Raw genomic sequence first — 16,923 nt, 5'->3', positions numbered from 1 at the left:
ACAGATGTATGTTCAGGTGCCAATACGAGGTAAGGTTACATTTCCCTTTTGACAAAAAATGTCTGTCTTGTCTCTCAGGTCAGGTAATTCCATGACTTTCTCATAAAAATCCCTAACTCCACTAACTTGAGAAGAGAGAGGATGCAAAAGTTCTATAGCACTTAAACAGATCAAGCCCAAAATCTGATCATCTGATCTGATCACTTCCATCACCCCGGTTTAAGACTGGTCATACCAACTCTGTCAAGTTTCCCTTAGTATTCATTTTTTAAAAGAAATCATATAGGTTTCTGACAATATCAGTAATAAATGGCATGCTAATGTGCTGAAGTGCCCTGACAGGAACTTGACAAAATGAATATATTCTTATATTCTTCAAATGAATATGTGCTTATATTCTTCAAATCAGACTGCCTCATTTAGGAATTAATTAGGTAGAACAAAGTGAAGTACTGAAAAGCAAGCATGAAATGCAGCGATTCAAGACTTCTACCAAGCAAATTCACAAACTTTCAGTTATTAGTATAAACCCTTTAAAACCAAGTAAATAATTAATCCTCTATACATTTCATATGCATTAAATAGTATTAATAGGTGAGACTATTATATATACCAGAAAAATTAATTTAAATATTAAAGATACTGCAGTAGACAGAGAAGAGCAGAGAAAAGACCAATCATATGTCACTGATTATAAAAAGCACTAATTTTATAAAGTACTAATTTTTGGAATTAAGTTCCTAGTCAGTAAAGTATGCAAAGTTTGGAAGAGGAGTGCTAAATACTAAATTCCAAAAACATTAAAAGTTTATTCCTAAGACAAAAAAAAAAGCACATTATGTCTGAATTCCAAAAAGCAACACAAATCAAATTACTAGGAAGACCCTATTTTTTCAATAATCTTACAAACCATTACTGATCCTAAGAGTAACATTTAAATAGAACAGTCTCACTCCAGGTTTTCTCATTTCCCAATATTTTCATTTGCACATGTAGACCTTTGATTTTGCTTCAAGCATCACATCACATCTGACAGAGCCTAACAATTACTCACTCAAGTGTGCAATGCAAGCAAACAGGCCTGCAGTGTCTCTCATTTGTTCCTCAGATGTAATCCTCAGCACTGAGTACCCTGCAGTACTTTTGATTAACCTTATTCTATTGTGCTAGTAAAAGCTTTGAGAATACAAGTCACAGCACAGTCTTCCCCCAAGACACATGAATAATTCCAAAGAAAGACTAACAGTTTAAGAAAGGCTACAACCATAAAGGAATGCTAATTCTGATGACACCATTCTGCAGTGTCAGGCACAAGCCCATTAACTTTGATATGGATTGTTTTTCCTTCCATCAAGGGCTGAACTCAGTATGCCAGAGTTTACATGGTCAAAATCCAGTCCTAACACAGTATTTACTATCTGCTAACAAAATAAGTATAAAAACACTTTGATTTCTAACAACAGTAACAAATATTTTTTGAGAAACAGACTAATGCGGACCATTGCTACCTTCTTTAGCAATCTCTAAAATCCTCACTGAAACAGGATTTTGCTATGTGACCCACACATTCAGGACTGCCCAACAGTTCTACAGATTGAGACTCTGGGTTCTGAAGCAGAAAACAATCCCATGTATGTGAATCCTCATGCCTGTGAGAACTCTTGAGCTAAGTGGGGTTTCTGTTCAAGAACCTGTGAGAGACCATGGCAGACTCTGCTTTAAACTTCACAGCCATGGAAATACTTTTGCATGGACCTAATTCTGTTGACTTTTTTTTTTTTTTTTTTTTTTTTTAAATAAAAAATTTTATGGGAGTTAAATATGTACTATGCATGAAGGAATAGGTCAAGCATCAGACCTGGCAAACTTCTGGCTTCATTAACTATTTGAAGGGAAGTATAAATATGTTATAGAATGGTATTTCATCAGAGAAAAAGCAGAAAAAGAAGCTAGAAAAAGGAAAAAGAAGTTTATACCAAAAGAAACATAAGTCTCTAGCCACAAAATCTAGTCTCTGCAGATTATCTCATAAACATGGTCTGAAAAATAAGCACTTTACTCACAACTTATGGTGATGCCAAGTTCCACATTATGCTTCTTTGGTAGTTTCACATGAAATGTTCCACTGCTTGGTATAACTGATTCTATAAAAATATATTTAAAATGTTAGATAATTTATAAGGCAGAGGAATTCCAAGTGCATAGAACTATACGTGTAAATTGATGAAATCACATCAGAATCACATGGCACAGATGAAACACAGGTGCTGAAGTGAAGGAGGTAGGACACAGGAAGTATGATTTATAACTCGACTGTTAATTTCACAGTAACTCAATTTTTTTTAAGGTTTAACTGAATTTGTGAAGATTGCACGGGCTAGAAGCCAGCTGAGACTGCAGGTTTTTAGCTCATATGCAAGTTTTGAGAGCACATGTGAAAATTTTACTGCTGGCAGATAACTTTTAATTAAAAGGACAGGAGATTGAGTTGTAAGGATTTCAGACCTTTGTTGCTGTAGGATTAACACTTTCGTAACTGTCCACTAAGGTAACTGCCATGGATTTTACATCTAGTGGGAAGAAAAGGAATCAAAACATCCGTAATGGAGAAATGCCTGGAGCTGACAGAGAAAAAAGCTCACTTGAACACACTGCACTGTATTTGAGCCCTGACTTTTGGCATCACTGCTACCAAAGGTTTGGCCCTTGGCTTGAAAAAGAATAACTGAAATTTACAGCTGTGGAAACGTACAAACACACATGTGGCAGAGGACTCTAACCATGAGTATGAGTCTGCTATCATGGAGTAAATTGGAGAAGCACAGACAAGTGCAGGGAATAAAATACATGTGTATTTTATTTCAAGTGTATTTGAGCAACTTTCTCATTATTGGGTTTTCTTATTTTTTAATATTTTGTTTCCTATGTATATGAATGTACACACTGTATTTGACCTTTTTTTAACATTATACTAGATGGATGTCTGTACACCTAAAGGATATACAGAATTACAGTAGGAACCTTTAGTCTACTTTTGACATAATGTTTTATAATACCAAAACCAATAATCACACTACGCAAAATACAGCACATCTGACATTGTCATGACTAAAAAGGAGCTACTGTCAGATTTAAGACAAGTCTTAATAGTTTTTACTATTCACATAGTTTGGTAGTGCACACATAATGTGTGCTTGTTTAATACATACAATTTGTGATTTTATAGATGTATTCTATGCTTAAACACATTACAGAATAAAGGAAAGCCATTAGTGATAATAAAGACTCACCAGCAACATTAACAATGACTCTTTCTGGCCTTTATTAATTCAGTTTCTATTATTTTATTTAGATTGTTGGTTTGATATACTGTAAGTGAAATTCCTGAGAGTTTTCTGTTTATTCACCCTTTTATGATATTCTTCTGTCTAACAAAATATTTCAGTATTTGGCCTGTAGGTGATTTGTCTCCGCTCAGCAGAACATTTCTATCTCAGGGCAGAAAAATGTCCGGAAATATCTCAGAGGAGAGGCAGTCACCAGATCTTACTACAGGACCCGTCATTTCTATTTTCATTCTGAAGTACACTGCAGGCCTATGTGAAATGAGAAAGCTGTCCAAGAAGACATACGTTTCAAATAAGTCACTTGAAAACTGAATGGTACAGATGTGAGAAGAAAGCCTCCACCTTGGATGCCTAATACTTGTATACTTGCAATGTACTTGGGATTTATTCCTTCATTTTTCTTACAAGACAGAATAACAGGCCATTCATACCTGCAACATCAAATTCTATTTCCAAGGTGACCTTGTTGGTGATAGAGGAGTCTCTGAGCAGTTGATTGGCCTCATCAAATGTGCTGTCTTCTGTTGGGACACCATTTATTGACACTACTCTGTCTCCTATTTGCAGCACCCCACACCTTGGTACACAACGATACAAAACAATCATCAGATGTACATGTAACCAGAACCAGCAATATCACAGAATCACAGAATCAATTAGTTGGAAAAGACCTTTAAGATCATTGAGTCCAGCCCTTAACCCAGCATTGGCAAGACTACCATTTCTGTGTGAAATTGCCACATCTACCTCCAGGGATCGTGACAACCACTTCCTGGGCAGCCTATTCCACTGCTTGACAACCCTTTTCAGTGAAGAAATTTTTCCTAATATCCAATCTAAACCTCCCCTGTCACAACTTGAGCTTGTTTACTCTTGTACTGTCACTTGTTACCTGAGGAGAAGAGGCTGACCCCCACCTGGCTACAACCTCCTTTAGGAAGTTGTAGGAGCTATAAGGTTTCCCCTGAGCATCCTTTTCTCCAGGCTAAACAACCCCAGCTCCCTCAGACATTTCTCATAAGACTTGTGCTCCACATCCTTCACCAGCTCCATTGCTCTTCTCTGGACACGCTTCAGCACTTTAGTATGCTTCCAGAGAGGGGCCCAAAACTGAAGTCAGGATTCAAGGTGTGGCCTCACCAATACTGAGTACAGGGGGATGATCACTGCCCTGCTGGCCACACAGTTCCTGATACAAGCCATCTGATCAAACACGTTCAACAGTAACCTTGCAGGAGAACTGTGGCGTAGCAGCTCAACAGTCTACCCAGGCACAGAGGGGGACAGAAGCTGCTGTCCCTTTGCACTAAGACTGTACTGAGCACTCCCAGCATGGGCTGTGCTCTCTACGTGCTAGGACCCAGGAAGAGGGGTCTTCCTGCCTCCACCCCACCCATGGACACCAACTCTGACCCTGGGCTGCAGGTGAAATGACAGCTAGTATTTGCCTGTGCAACTACTATTGTTCTCATTACATGATTAAATACATAGGTAAGCATAACAATGCAATTGAAATGCTGCAATGAAATAATCAGTAAGTCAAAACTCTGGTATTCCCTAAAATTTGATTCTGTACTAAAACTAAAACTAAAACAGCCTCCCTCCCCTCCATGGCACAATTATCAGTATTTTGGCATCAGTGATGTTTTTGCTTTTTTTTCCTTTTTGCATGAATACAGCTTCCAGTCTCCTGGTGGAGGACTCTGGATGATAAGAATTTGCCCCACTTCCATTGAACAAGGCCCTGCAATTTGTCACAAATTGAAAGCAACCAGTCCAAAGTACCCCAAGAAACACTCACCAAAACATACTTAGAAGTCAATTGAAAGAACCTCACCTTTCCGCCGGACTGTCAGATTCAATATAGGAAATGAGAGGTGGAGAAGACAAGGTCTCGGTAGCAAACACACTACCCTGGAGCTGTATCCCAAACCCTACTATGGGGTCAGCTGTCAGCACTACTTCTGTGGTTTCTGTGTGGACGACCTGCCCAGCCAAACCAACAGTGCTAGAGGCTAAAGACACTATAAAACAGAGCAGACCAGGAGGAAAAACATTCATACACAGCAGAAATTTCATTGCCTTTTGAGAAAATTCATCTGTACAGTAAATCAATGAATCAATGAAACATCTCTTTTAAAGTCAATTTAGGCTAAAGTTTATAAATAATGCATAAACAGTTATGACATATAAGAGAATAGAAAACATCTGGTTGTACGTTAGAATGCAGAAAGATAGTTCTTGTAATGAGTAAAATAAATGTGTTTGATACCCCCACTCCAAAGATCTCAAAACATCCTTGAATTTTGTTTACATCAGGTTTGAGGAGTGGATAAGCAGAATTTTCCCAGGAGCTAAGGGAATTAGAGGCACAAGCCCAGCTGTTATTCAGGCCAATTTGCATGAGCTCTTTTTAACATCTCAGAGCAATGCATTGTTATTAGCAACAAAGCACATGCATCAGGCTTGTTTGCAAGAAGTAAGGATGCCTTCTTCTTGTACATGTTTACTACGAGTCAGCAAGTTGTCAGGTTAACTGGATATTGTAAGGAAGGTGAACAAACCCTACTGTTTTAGCAACCAGTATATCTCAAGATATTGTGTGAAAAAAAAGTTCTTTGGGGTCTCTCAAAGCCACTGGGGGACCCTTCTGTGAGAAACACAGGCAGCTACTTCTGTTCTCCTGATTTACTCTCCCTCTCACTCTTTCTATGAAAGGCTGTAGTACAGAACAAATCAAGACAAAAAAAAGTTGAGATTCAATGCAATTACCTATGAAAGGAGAAGATTGCACCTTTGCTTCCTTGATCTCTGTCTAAATATCTACTGTATCATTGTTTGAATTCCCCCTGTGACAAACTACTGCCTTTTATTATGTCCTGCACAGAAAGCTAGAGTTTTTCAATTCCCGTTCAGTAATGATAATCCTTCAGTGCCGAGGATTTGGAATGGTTTTGTGTTAATAACCTACGCCATTACCTTTGCACCTCTAATTTCTCTCAAGACCCATTTCTGCCTGCAATAGCTACTAAGAATTAGGTAAAAGTTCATGGTTTATCTGAAGGATAGTTTTCAAATGGATTTTTTTTCTCTCAGATGTGGGAAAAAATTAATTCTTGATTTGACTTTATAGATACTATTAGCACAACTGTACAAAGATGTCAGAGGTTATATAAGTATTTTTGGGGCTGCAAGCATTAGACTTTTGCTCTTAAAGTTCATATAAAATCTTATTGATGTGGCACAGTTGGCAATGACAGTTCTTCGGAAAAGTTTCACCAGCCAAAAATCTCATGAATTTCTGTTTTCTTCAAGCAAAGCTTCTTTCCACTCTGAAGTTGCCCAAATTACTGTGAATTTTCCCTCATATATTAATTTTCTTATGTAAGAATTGTATATTACTTCAGCTACTGAATAGCTTCCTTCTTACTGTTTATTTTACCTGTACTCAGTAAGACATGCTTATACAGAAACACAAATACTAATAATCTGTTCTTAGAAACTGCCACCAGCTTTAACATTTACTGCACATCAGAAAGTTTCCTCCAGCTCTCACTGCTGCAGAGGCTAAAATACGACTAAACCAAATAAATTCAGAGTTAATATAATACCAGATTCCCTAACACACCTTCTAGAAATGCCAAAATTTAGGGCATCCAATCTCAGAAAAGTTCCATTTTCCCTTTCTTAAAGGTCACATAACAATTACTTGTTAGCTTCATCGTTGTTTCCCATCACTTATGTGTCTATTCCCCCCATGCAGTAGGTATGGTATCTAGCTGACTCTGTAACTTTCTTACTCTTTTTATAATGCCCTACCAGGAATCTAAATGTCTCATAAAATTTACTTCAACTTTTAGGACAGCTAAAGTTTTAATTCACATTGGGAAATTAAGTCACTAGCTATGGGATTTATAACTCTGATAAACATTTTGATGATGTCGACACTTAAAAGTGACAATTAGAAAATCCTTCCACTCTCAATGAAAATGAAAGAGAAACAGGAACAAAAAAAAGCAGAGATAAAAATATCTTCTCCAAATTATGTAACAATAGCTATCTGCTAAGCCTTTATAAAATGTAACAGGTACCCAAAACCATGACTTTGAGAATGTTGTGGTTTGTAACTCAACAATAACTGCAGCAAGAAACACTTCCATTTTTTAGCTGCCTGATAGATTAGAATTTTTCAGGCCAGGAAGCAGCCTCATTGATTTAAAAGTGACATGGATGTATATGTACTTCCAGTGAACCCTGGTTGCTACTGCTAGGGGTACATTTCAGCATACTTGTATAGTTTTTGTCTAACTCTTAGCAACAGTCCTGGGGGCTGTTTTGCTGTATGCCCTGAAGTTATGTAAATAATGATCTTGAATTTGAAGATTATGTACTTGTTATTTTTATTCCTGTAGTTATATGAGAAGCAGAGCAAGATGTATTCAAAGGTACATACATGGATACGCTTCCAGAAACTGCAAAATGTTCACTATTTCTCCTGGTAGCTGCTGAGAAAACAACACCCATGCATGTCTAACAGCCTCTCCAATTTCTACCAGATATGGAACCCTAGTAATGTAAACTGATATAAATTATGTCTCACTTTCAACTACTAATGTCGACCTTTTACAAAATACTTCACAATTTAAACTTTAACCCAAAAATAATCTAAGTGTTTCCACAATGAATACCATACTTTAAAACAAACAAACAAAAGAGGTGGAAGAATAAAAATTGAAAACAAGTGGCATAAATAAAGCATGTGCCAGCAGGGCATGCCCTCAATTTTTACAACCACACGTTTGGAAAGATCTGTGTAACTAATGCAATGATTGTAAAATCATGGTCATAAAAGTCTTGTAACCCCCTCTGCCATCGCACTTCACCATCACATTACATTATGCAAGTTTTCTTAAATAATTGGCAATGCAAACTTTATGGCACCCTACATACTTTTCTTCCCAAGTGACATCCTTATAGATTTATTATAAGTTACATTAATACAATCCTCAAATGATCCAATCGGATTAAAGAAAAAAATATCCAACTAAAATTAAGAGAGTGTGCTATTCCTTTTCTATGAAAAGGACAGCAGTCAATCTACCTGGTTCTCATGAGTCTCCCACAAAGGGGGAGGGGCAAGGTTTTCCAAGTCTTATCCATGGATAGTGGAAAGGTACAGGAGCAGACGTTCTCTATCATGGTCACTTGTAGCACACTCAGAGTAGTGTGGGTCTCTTAAGCTGATTGTTACTACTGTCATGAGTACGGGGTATAGATCTAACAACAGAGTAAAGAAGTCTGCATGAACTTATAAGCGAGCTCACAGAAAGAGGAGGCAAGCCTGGTTGGCCAGCCAATTCCTCCAAAGCCAGTTCTGATTCAGGGTTGTTGATGTAGTCACTGCTTGTAGCAAAGCACAGACTCACTCAGTGATGGGGTCAGTTCCACATATTTTGTAACATTCTATATCCAGACCTCACAATGCAAATGCATAATAAACTAACCCACAACAAAGCCTCATTCTAGCTTCTCCTTGCTAGAGATTTGTTTAATCATAGCAGCCTTCAAGGCCTTCTGACTTGAAGAATCTTTCATGTAGGTTACAGTGCTTATGTGACTGTCCCACTTACATGCCGTGTCACTGGCCTTGTTATGAGCCTTTGCAAGATAACACGCCATAGGGCAAGGCTTCCTTGAAGGAAAAATACCTGAAGAACTTGATAAGTAACAGCTGTCTCCAAGATCCATAAAAGGACTAGCTTTCAGGATTTTATCCTTTGTTGAACAGCTAAAATATAGCACAACAGAAGAACTATTTTTTGCATTGATTTTCAAATTGATGTTCAATCAATTACTACTAATGTAATACCACTACTGTTTCTCATGTGCATGAGAACATGTGAGACCTGGACCCCTACTGTTACCAAAGTATCTCCCCATAACCCAAAAGAATGCATTAGAAGCTAACATGTCAACAGATGAGCTGTGAAAAATGGCTGATCGGATTAAAAAGAAAAAATGCACTTACAGGCAAATGTTATGCAAAAATATTTGCTTTATGAAAGAAATAAGAACAAGCAAACAACAAAAGCTGCAAGAAAGCAAAACCTCAGTTCCTCTCTAACGTGTCGTCACAGTTCCATAGTGACCGGCCTTAGAGGCTGCTGATTTGCTCTGATTTTGCTATGACGTGGGCAATCTTCAAAACAGGGCAGCAGCACTGTAATGTACAGCAGCTCAGTTCTTCCAGAATGGACCTCTGAGCATTATTAACCAGAGTAGATGATTTACAGGGCAGTTCTCACCTCCCTGCTCTGGAAGAACTGAACTGCTGAGGATACACAAAGAGGGACAAGCCAAAAGGAGAGGTGGCACATACATGGAGTCTGGGAAACAAAATGCTGACACAGCCATACTCTCTCCTGCCCTGTGAATACTCAATAATATACAAAGTGGAACAGCCTGAAATGTATCTACCCTGTCTTGGGAAACTACTGACTCATAGGAAATCCATGCTTTGAAGTCCAGAGATTAGTCAAATAAGGCTATTTAGTCTTTACTGTTACTTGTTGCTCTTCCTCACAAAAATAACTGTACAGGTTATGGTGTAGTTGTAAACATCAGAACTACCTAGGAGGTGCTGCGGCAAGCTCTTTGTCTTCCATAATGTGATAGCTGGTTGAGTTTACCAGCAATATGTTTTTGACTATTCCGCTATGAATTCTATTCCCTAATGGAAACTGGAAGAGTTGAAAAAGGAATCTGAAAACCACTTCGGTACAACAAACTCTTCCAGAACTGTCTGAAGAAAACATTCCTTCATATATTTCAGATGAGACAGTTATTGCTGCATGATATCTGCTCATCTCCTTTTAGCATTGGACAAATATTTTTACGCTGATGTTTCCCTACATCTAACAGAAACTCCAATTATTCTCTCTCCTGTTTAGGAGTACCTTTTCTTCTGTATCTTCCCCCTCCTCCACCCATTCACTGCACATTTTGAGCAAATGTTGTTACCACCTACAGGAGCTTTTGAAGTCCTTCTTTTTCATCCTCCGCCTCATCATTGTCCCACGTGGGCTGGTGGAGTAGAGGCTGCGAGGTAAGGTTCCCATGTTCAGGGAACTCAGGCTGTATGCACTCATGGAGGTAGGAGAGAAGGATGAAGACACCAGAGCTGCTGTAAGAAATCAAACACTTGGCATACAGCACTCAGTCTTCTGGGAAGAGTGCAGCACATGCCTGTAACTCATCAATGAATCAAACATTGTATGTATATGCTGTGTATGATACACAGGAATGGTTTGTGCATTTCCAGTAACAAAGACATTAAACCACACAGGTGACCCTAAAAAAAATATAGCCAGCATCTCATGAAAATACTCACTGGAAGCTAACAAAGATAATGTAAATACAAAAAGTACATTCATAGTATACAACTCATTTTAAGTGAAGCATGTTAAATTAAATTTTTCAACACATATCCACAAACCAACGCAGATCAGTATGTCTAGATACATTGATTTTAGAAATGCCTTTTTGTGGTACGTAATTTCTGACTAAAGATTTGTAAGCAGTGCTTTGCATTCAAAAATCATGCTTTATATACACTACTCGAATCTAATGGTCTACTCATATATAACAGAAGAGCTGATTCATTCAGAATTTTCAAGCCTTTTCCTGTCTACAAAACCTGCTTTGTTACAGAAAGGAAAAGGTGCAAAATGTCAGAAATAACTTTGGCATGGCTATGAAAAAGGATAGCATCCATAAAACTAAAAACATTTTAGAGCCTGAAATGGGAAAAGTATGAGTGAAAGAAGAGAGGAGGGAGGAGGAGGAAGAAGAAGAGGAGGAGAGAGTATGTCAGCAGGAAGAAGTGTGGAACATTACGAAGGTTTTTTTGAGGAGGCGCTTTCTGGAATTTCAAGGCTGGCATCCTGCAATGGTCAGGGTGGTAGGTGTTATAATGCTGGTAGGTGAGGAGGCTGCCGTGGCTGTTGGCACACGAATCCCAGGTAAGTTGCCTGTTGCTTCTTTGAACGTTCACTGCTCACATGAAGGGATGATGGAAAATCAGAAAACAAAAGGACCAGAGAAGAGGTAAAAGTAACTGAATTGCACAGACAAAAAAACAGAAGTAAAAGAAAGAAAATAAACTGAAAATAAAATAAAATAAAATAAAATAAAATAAAATATAACCTGGTCTTGTCTTCTTATTGGGGCTTGATAACTCGAGGAATAGAAATAATATTTTTTCTCAGAAAAAATGCTTCTTATTGTTTGTGGGGTTTTGCCTTTTTGTATTTGTTTTAAAAAAGATGTCTACTGAATCAATTTCTAATCTCACTCTGGTATAGTAGCTAAGATTGCAAACTTTCTTAGAAAACGCTAAGTTACTATATATGACCACTAAATGAAGGTTAGTAAGTCTCTGCTTGCATTCATCTACTTTAAAAAGACCAACCAGGTACTATACATAGCACTGCCTAGAATGAAGGTGCTTACTTGCCATTTCAATTTACTGTATTGACATTTTAATTTTACCACCATCTATTGTTGATATTATGCTATTCTGTGCAGTAAAGGACTTCCCCAGGCCAGCAGCTGGAAAACTCTATCCCGAAATATGGTTAATAAAGAAGAAACGTCTTGTTGGTTAGTTGGAAGTGCAATTTAATGTTGGGGTTTTTTTAACTTGATCTTCAAAACTTTGAAATGATCCTTCACTGGATGAAATCTGAGACTATATTTGATTGTTGATTCTATGACGTGGAATCTGGGATATGTCAAAAGTGAAGACCAGTATTTACCAAGAGAATGGGAAACATTTTAGTTGATTTGTCAAATCTTAAAGGAAAGTGACTGAAGTCACCCTAGATTAAATACAGTATGCCATCATTAAATTCAGCATGTCTCTATCCTTGCTGAACCATAAAGGAACAGTTCAAACTGGGAACTATTCACTGAATTTTTGTTTTAAAACACCAAGGGATTCACCCATACTACAGAATCATAGAACAGTTTGGGTTGTAAGGGACATTAAATATTATCTAGTTTCCAAACTCAGTGCTGTGGGCAGGGACATCTTTCACTAGACCATGTTGCTCTAAGTCCCATTCAACCTGGCCTTGAACACTACCAGGAACGGGGCATCCACAACTTCCATGGCCAACCCGTTTCAGTGCCTCACCATCCTTACAATAAAGAATTTCTTTCTGATATCTAATCTAAACCTGCCCTTTTTCAGTTTCTATGAAAGAGAAGCTGCCATCTTTGGCTCATGAGCTGTATTACTTGTGTCTCTCTCCTATCTGCTATACCTATAATGGCTGAAGACACATATGTTCACATGCTGGATTTTAATAGCAGCCCAAAACCTTGAGCGTTTAAGCTGGACCCACATCTTGTGTTCACATCTTACTCCATGAGACAAAATAAGGGCAAAAAGGGTAGCCACCGCAGCAAGCACTGTGCCGTGCCAGAAGGAAAACATCATTTTGTTTCACTTCATACTACATGAGTAATGGTCTGCTAATTGCCTGACTATACTAACCCTCCTCTGACTCAAAAGCAATGCCTGTCACTACAGTGTGAAGTGCACACCAGCGAAGGGAGAGGAAAAGGGGAGCACAGGGGCCCACTGTGTCCCTGCAACCTGGTGGAGTGGTGGGGACCCTGAGGCCCTGGAACTGCCAGGTCTCACCCTGTGCCTTTGGTTGGATTTCCCAGGAGCAGTGTCCCTCCCTGAGAGCACCCTGTTGTGCCCTAGCATGTGTTTCAATCAAAAGAACTACGTTTTTTCCCCCATAATAGATATCAAAGGTGAGGGAGGGGTGCGACACCAGCACCAGACCAGCCTGGGCCCCTGGGGACCACTGGCATCACCACCCTCAGGAACTTTGGAAGATCTCACGTAAGCCAGAAAAGTCCCAGAAACAGCAGCATCAGCAGCCTGATATGGCCATATGTATCTCACAGACTTATTGTGTCTTCTCAGGTGAAACTATCTCTTTGATTACACGCACAGACAGTGAGATTTCTGAACTATGGTGCAAAAATTAAAATCTGATAAGAACAATGTGGCCAGGTAGATTTTCATTATTTTGAAGCTGCTGTAAGCCTTGTTTAATTAAAAAGATAATTTCCAGCAGGAAATTATCTGGTAGTCTTTGAGACCTTTTAAAAATGTTTTATTTTCATGCTGAGAGTAGAGATAAAAATGTCCTACAAAGTGGGAAGGTACACATATTCAGTTTGCTCAGCTTGTAGAAGGATAATCCCAGTTCGACAAAAGTTCTGTAAAAGAAAATCCTGTTGTGTGTAACCGTAGTAATTTAGTGGTAATTTGAGCTATTTCAACCCAGCATTGTGTACAGCAAACATAAAACTAATGGGGCAGCAAGAGAAATGAATGTCAGTAACACAGTATAAAGGAAAAAAAAACATGAAAAAAATCAAATCTTTGATAGTGCCGTTCATTTTATTTTACAGCTAAAATTTCAATTTATTTTATATACTGACTTTCCGCGTCCATTTTAAATTCTTAACATGTTCCCACAAGACCAATAACTGAGCTCAACAGATACAGCCCTAATGACTCAGCTTATCCCAGACACATAAAGGGAGATTTTTACTCTCTGCAGCCTCTAGGTCATACCACACCTGATGAAAGGTTGTTTCCAGGAGAGTACTTGCTTCCATAAAGCATGTTGTATCCTGAATTGGTCATCCTATTGGAGCAGCACCACCTGGTAAGGGGCTGGGTAGGGCTGTAAACATCCTATTTATTCTGCCTTGTTGAAAGTAACTGCTTAAGAAAGCAACTTTATTACCTTAGGGATACTTTTCCCCAAAAGATGCTCTTATATATCATTCGCAGATCACCTTGGCATGATTTTGTATCAGCCAGTTCTTAACTCTGGCATAGCAAGAGCATCGCTTTTTCTAAGCATCTACACTGGGTCAAGGTGCCTAGAACATTAAAAGCATCAATCTGTTTTAAATGTTGGTTAACAAATGAACTGCTTCAAGTAATACAGTCATCTACACAAATCTTTGGCTCTGGCACTTGTCTTCCCAAAAGAAACACTCTTCAAAAGTTCTTTAACCAGCCAGAAATTAATTGTGCGGCATCTTTACTTCAAAAAAATGAAAGGTCTGTTTGCAATGTACTGTCATAACTGAACAGAATGGAAATATATTGCAAAATTTGGTCTCCATCTCATTTTGCCTATGCAGTATCACTCTCTGCTCCTTTGTCCTTCTAAGAGCTTTAAGTAGAAAAGGGAAAGAGTTGAATAATGGAAGAACAAGGGTTACTTTTTGTTCATCCTGGTCTGTGAGAAACTAGTGTCTCCTCAGTCACTAGTTCAATGTTCATCACTCTTGAGAAGCTGACTAGAGCGTCACTTATCAAGGGACAGCCTGGATCTTAGATAGATGTCCAAGAACATCTACCATCACTGACATTTCTAGGCCTCAGAAATTTTGTCTTGGTCTAAAGGAGGCAGAAGTACAGTATTACAGGCTCAGAAAATAATACCACTGCTTCATGTTCATGCTGCAACACAGTTATCTGTTATCTGTGTATTTGATAACCCTTCTTCTGTGTGTTTGATAACCCTACTTCTTTCATGTCCGTCAACATGCAGTATTTTAGACTGAATTTATGAATACTGTGAATTAGCCACTTTCTCAGGATGAGTCAGAAGACAAGACAGGCAGCCTCCATCTTCAAATACATAGACATTTTATATATATATGAGTTGAAAATGGAAAGCCATTCTATTCAAGAATGTTTGTTATGAAATAAATATCACAGTGTAAAAGGTCTGGGATCTAGGGAACTGTTTCCAAACAAACCATTTCCATAAGCACTGACAATGAACCCAAGAAGCAATCTCAGAAGTACTTTAAAAGATAACGGTAATAAATAATAATGTCATTAAAAAGAGAAAATATGGGGGGGGGTAAGTATTTTAGGGGAGAACAGGTGTTATTAATGAAGTGATCATAACAGACTACCAAGTCAATATGCTGAAAATAAATTGGCTGTGGTTCTTCTTCCCCATTCTAAATTTAAGAAGCAATTTTGAGATTCATTTACTGAACTACCTTGTAGCCCCCCCAACGACTGCAACAGTAGAGTCAACAGGTGCTTTATGTACATTTACAAGTATGCAGACCATTTCTTAGCAAAACATTTCCCTCTCTAGCCATAGGAGTCTCGGAGGATACCTTAAGACTGAGAAAACACAGACCTGCTCAGATATTGCAGAAGCAAAATGTGGGGAGCTGAAACAACATTTAAAGACATAAATGCTGCGATAGCTTTCTTGGCCATTCAGCAAGGGCAGGCAAAGTAAAAGAAAGAAAAAGATGCATTTGGTGCTACAGATCCTCTTACCGTGCTCTGGGCCTTTCAGTGCTAGCCGTGTCTGGTGATGGGGAAGGATCTCAAGTTTGACATTATCTGCTGCATTGGCCAAAAACTGTGTTGCTTCTGCCAGCGTACAGTACTCCATGCTGGTGCCATCAATGGACAGAATATGGTCTCCTACATGTAATGCACCACATCTATATAAAAGGGGAAAAACTCGGTATGATCAGGTATGCTCTTTGCTTGCAAAATGAGTTTTTCTGCCTTCAAACTGGTCATGACAACTATCAACGTGTTCTTTCTTTTCGAGAGACATTTGTGTTTTGTAGGCACTGTCACTGGTCAGACTTTATATCTATCAGTACAAACCTTAAAAACAATTCAGTTAATACAACATATGCCAAGACATCACTCACAGAACTGGAATGGGGTAGCTGACTTTAAAAATATGTGTGAATGGCAGCAGGATAAATGAGAAGAGCTTAAGGAGACTTAAATAACTTGGTCACATATCCCTCACACAAGCACCCAGTTCATCATTTTTTGAGTTATAGTTCAAACATTTATTAGTACAAAAGCTGTAAATGATGATGAATTATGCAGTAGTCAAACAAATAATGAAACCAGGGCTAGCATAGTGACTTGAGGAGTAGGGTGGGAAGGGGGCTATCTGCTAAATCTCGCTGCACTCAAAAGACTGGCTACTGGATGAGTTGAGAAATGCAAACACAGCAGTCAGCATCCCGACGTACCAGTCAAGTGGACAGCTCCTTTAATTGGTTACCCCCTGCGAAATGGGAAAAAACAGAGGGAGAAAATTAAAGCATCCTGCACCATTGAACTGGAGAACACCCCTGGATCAATGGCCGTCACTCAAAGTTTCTACTGTAGGGAAAAGCCCACAGAGGAGCTGTAGACTCACTGCTACAAGTGGGTGCTACCAAAAGCACCATTGGCAAAGAGGAGTTACAAGGTAGGGTGACTGGGGACATGCAGGAGGAATTTGCTGCTGAAACGTAACATTTAAAAAATTTTTAGATAGAGATATGTATACAAGAATATACTGTATATGTATAAAGACACACACACACGCACGCACACACCCCAGTAAAGATCCTGTGGCTCTGTTACAGAGGTTCAGAGCACCGGGGAAAAATATCTATCTATATTTTTAATGGTTTAAATGGTTTT

At 38.6% G+C, this 16,923-nt stretch overlaps 1 protein-coding gene across 10 annotated transcripts in view; it reads right to left on the bottom strand.

The window, feature by feature from the left end:
- The window catches only part of GRIP1 (glutamate receptor interacting protein 1), a 321,129-nt gene that overhangs the window by 31,973 nt on the left and 272,233 nt on the right, over nucleotides 1-16,923 (bottom strand). For 7 of the 10 annotated variants that reach the window (XM_027741465.2, XM_027741469.2, XM_039391337.1 and 4 more), the window contains exons 9-13: nucleotides 15,760-15,929; nucleotides 10,375-10,530; nucleotides 5,185-5,371; nucleotides 3,779-3,924; nucleotides 2,064-2,144 (exon numbers count right to left, since the gene is read on the bottom strand). In XM_027741465.2, coding sequence (XP_027597266.1) covers nucleotides 2,064-2,144; nucleotides 3,779-3,924; nucleotides 5,185-5,371; nucleotides 10,375-10,530; nucleotides 15,760-15,929 — 740 coding nt within the window. Of the gene's footprint in view, nucleotides 1-2,063; nucleotides 2,145-3,778; nucleotides 3,925-5,184; nucleotides 5,372-10,374; nucleotides 10,531-11,243; nucleotides 11,400-15,759; nucleotides 15,930-16,923 lie in introns of all 10 variants that reach the window. The other 3 variants (XM_027741471.2, XM_027741462.2, XM_027741464.2) reach the window with 3 other exon arrangements.

Source organism: Pipra filicauda, unplaced genomic scaffold (genome assembly GCF_003945595.2).
Source record: "Pipra filicauda isolate LSUMZ 115617 unplaced genomic scaffold, ASM394559v2 scaffold93_size3172892_pilon, whole genome shotgun sequence".
Lineage (NCBI taxonomy): Eukaryota > Metazoa > Chordata > Aves > Passeriformes > Pipridae > Pipra > Pipra filicauda.
The sequence above is the reverse complement of the archived record's forward strand: the minus strand, read 5'-3'. Positions and strand labels throughout refer to the sequence as shown.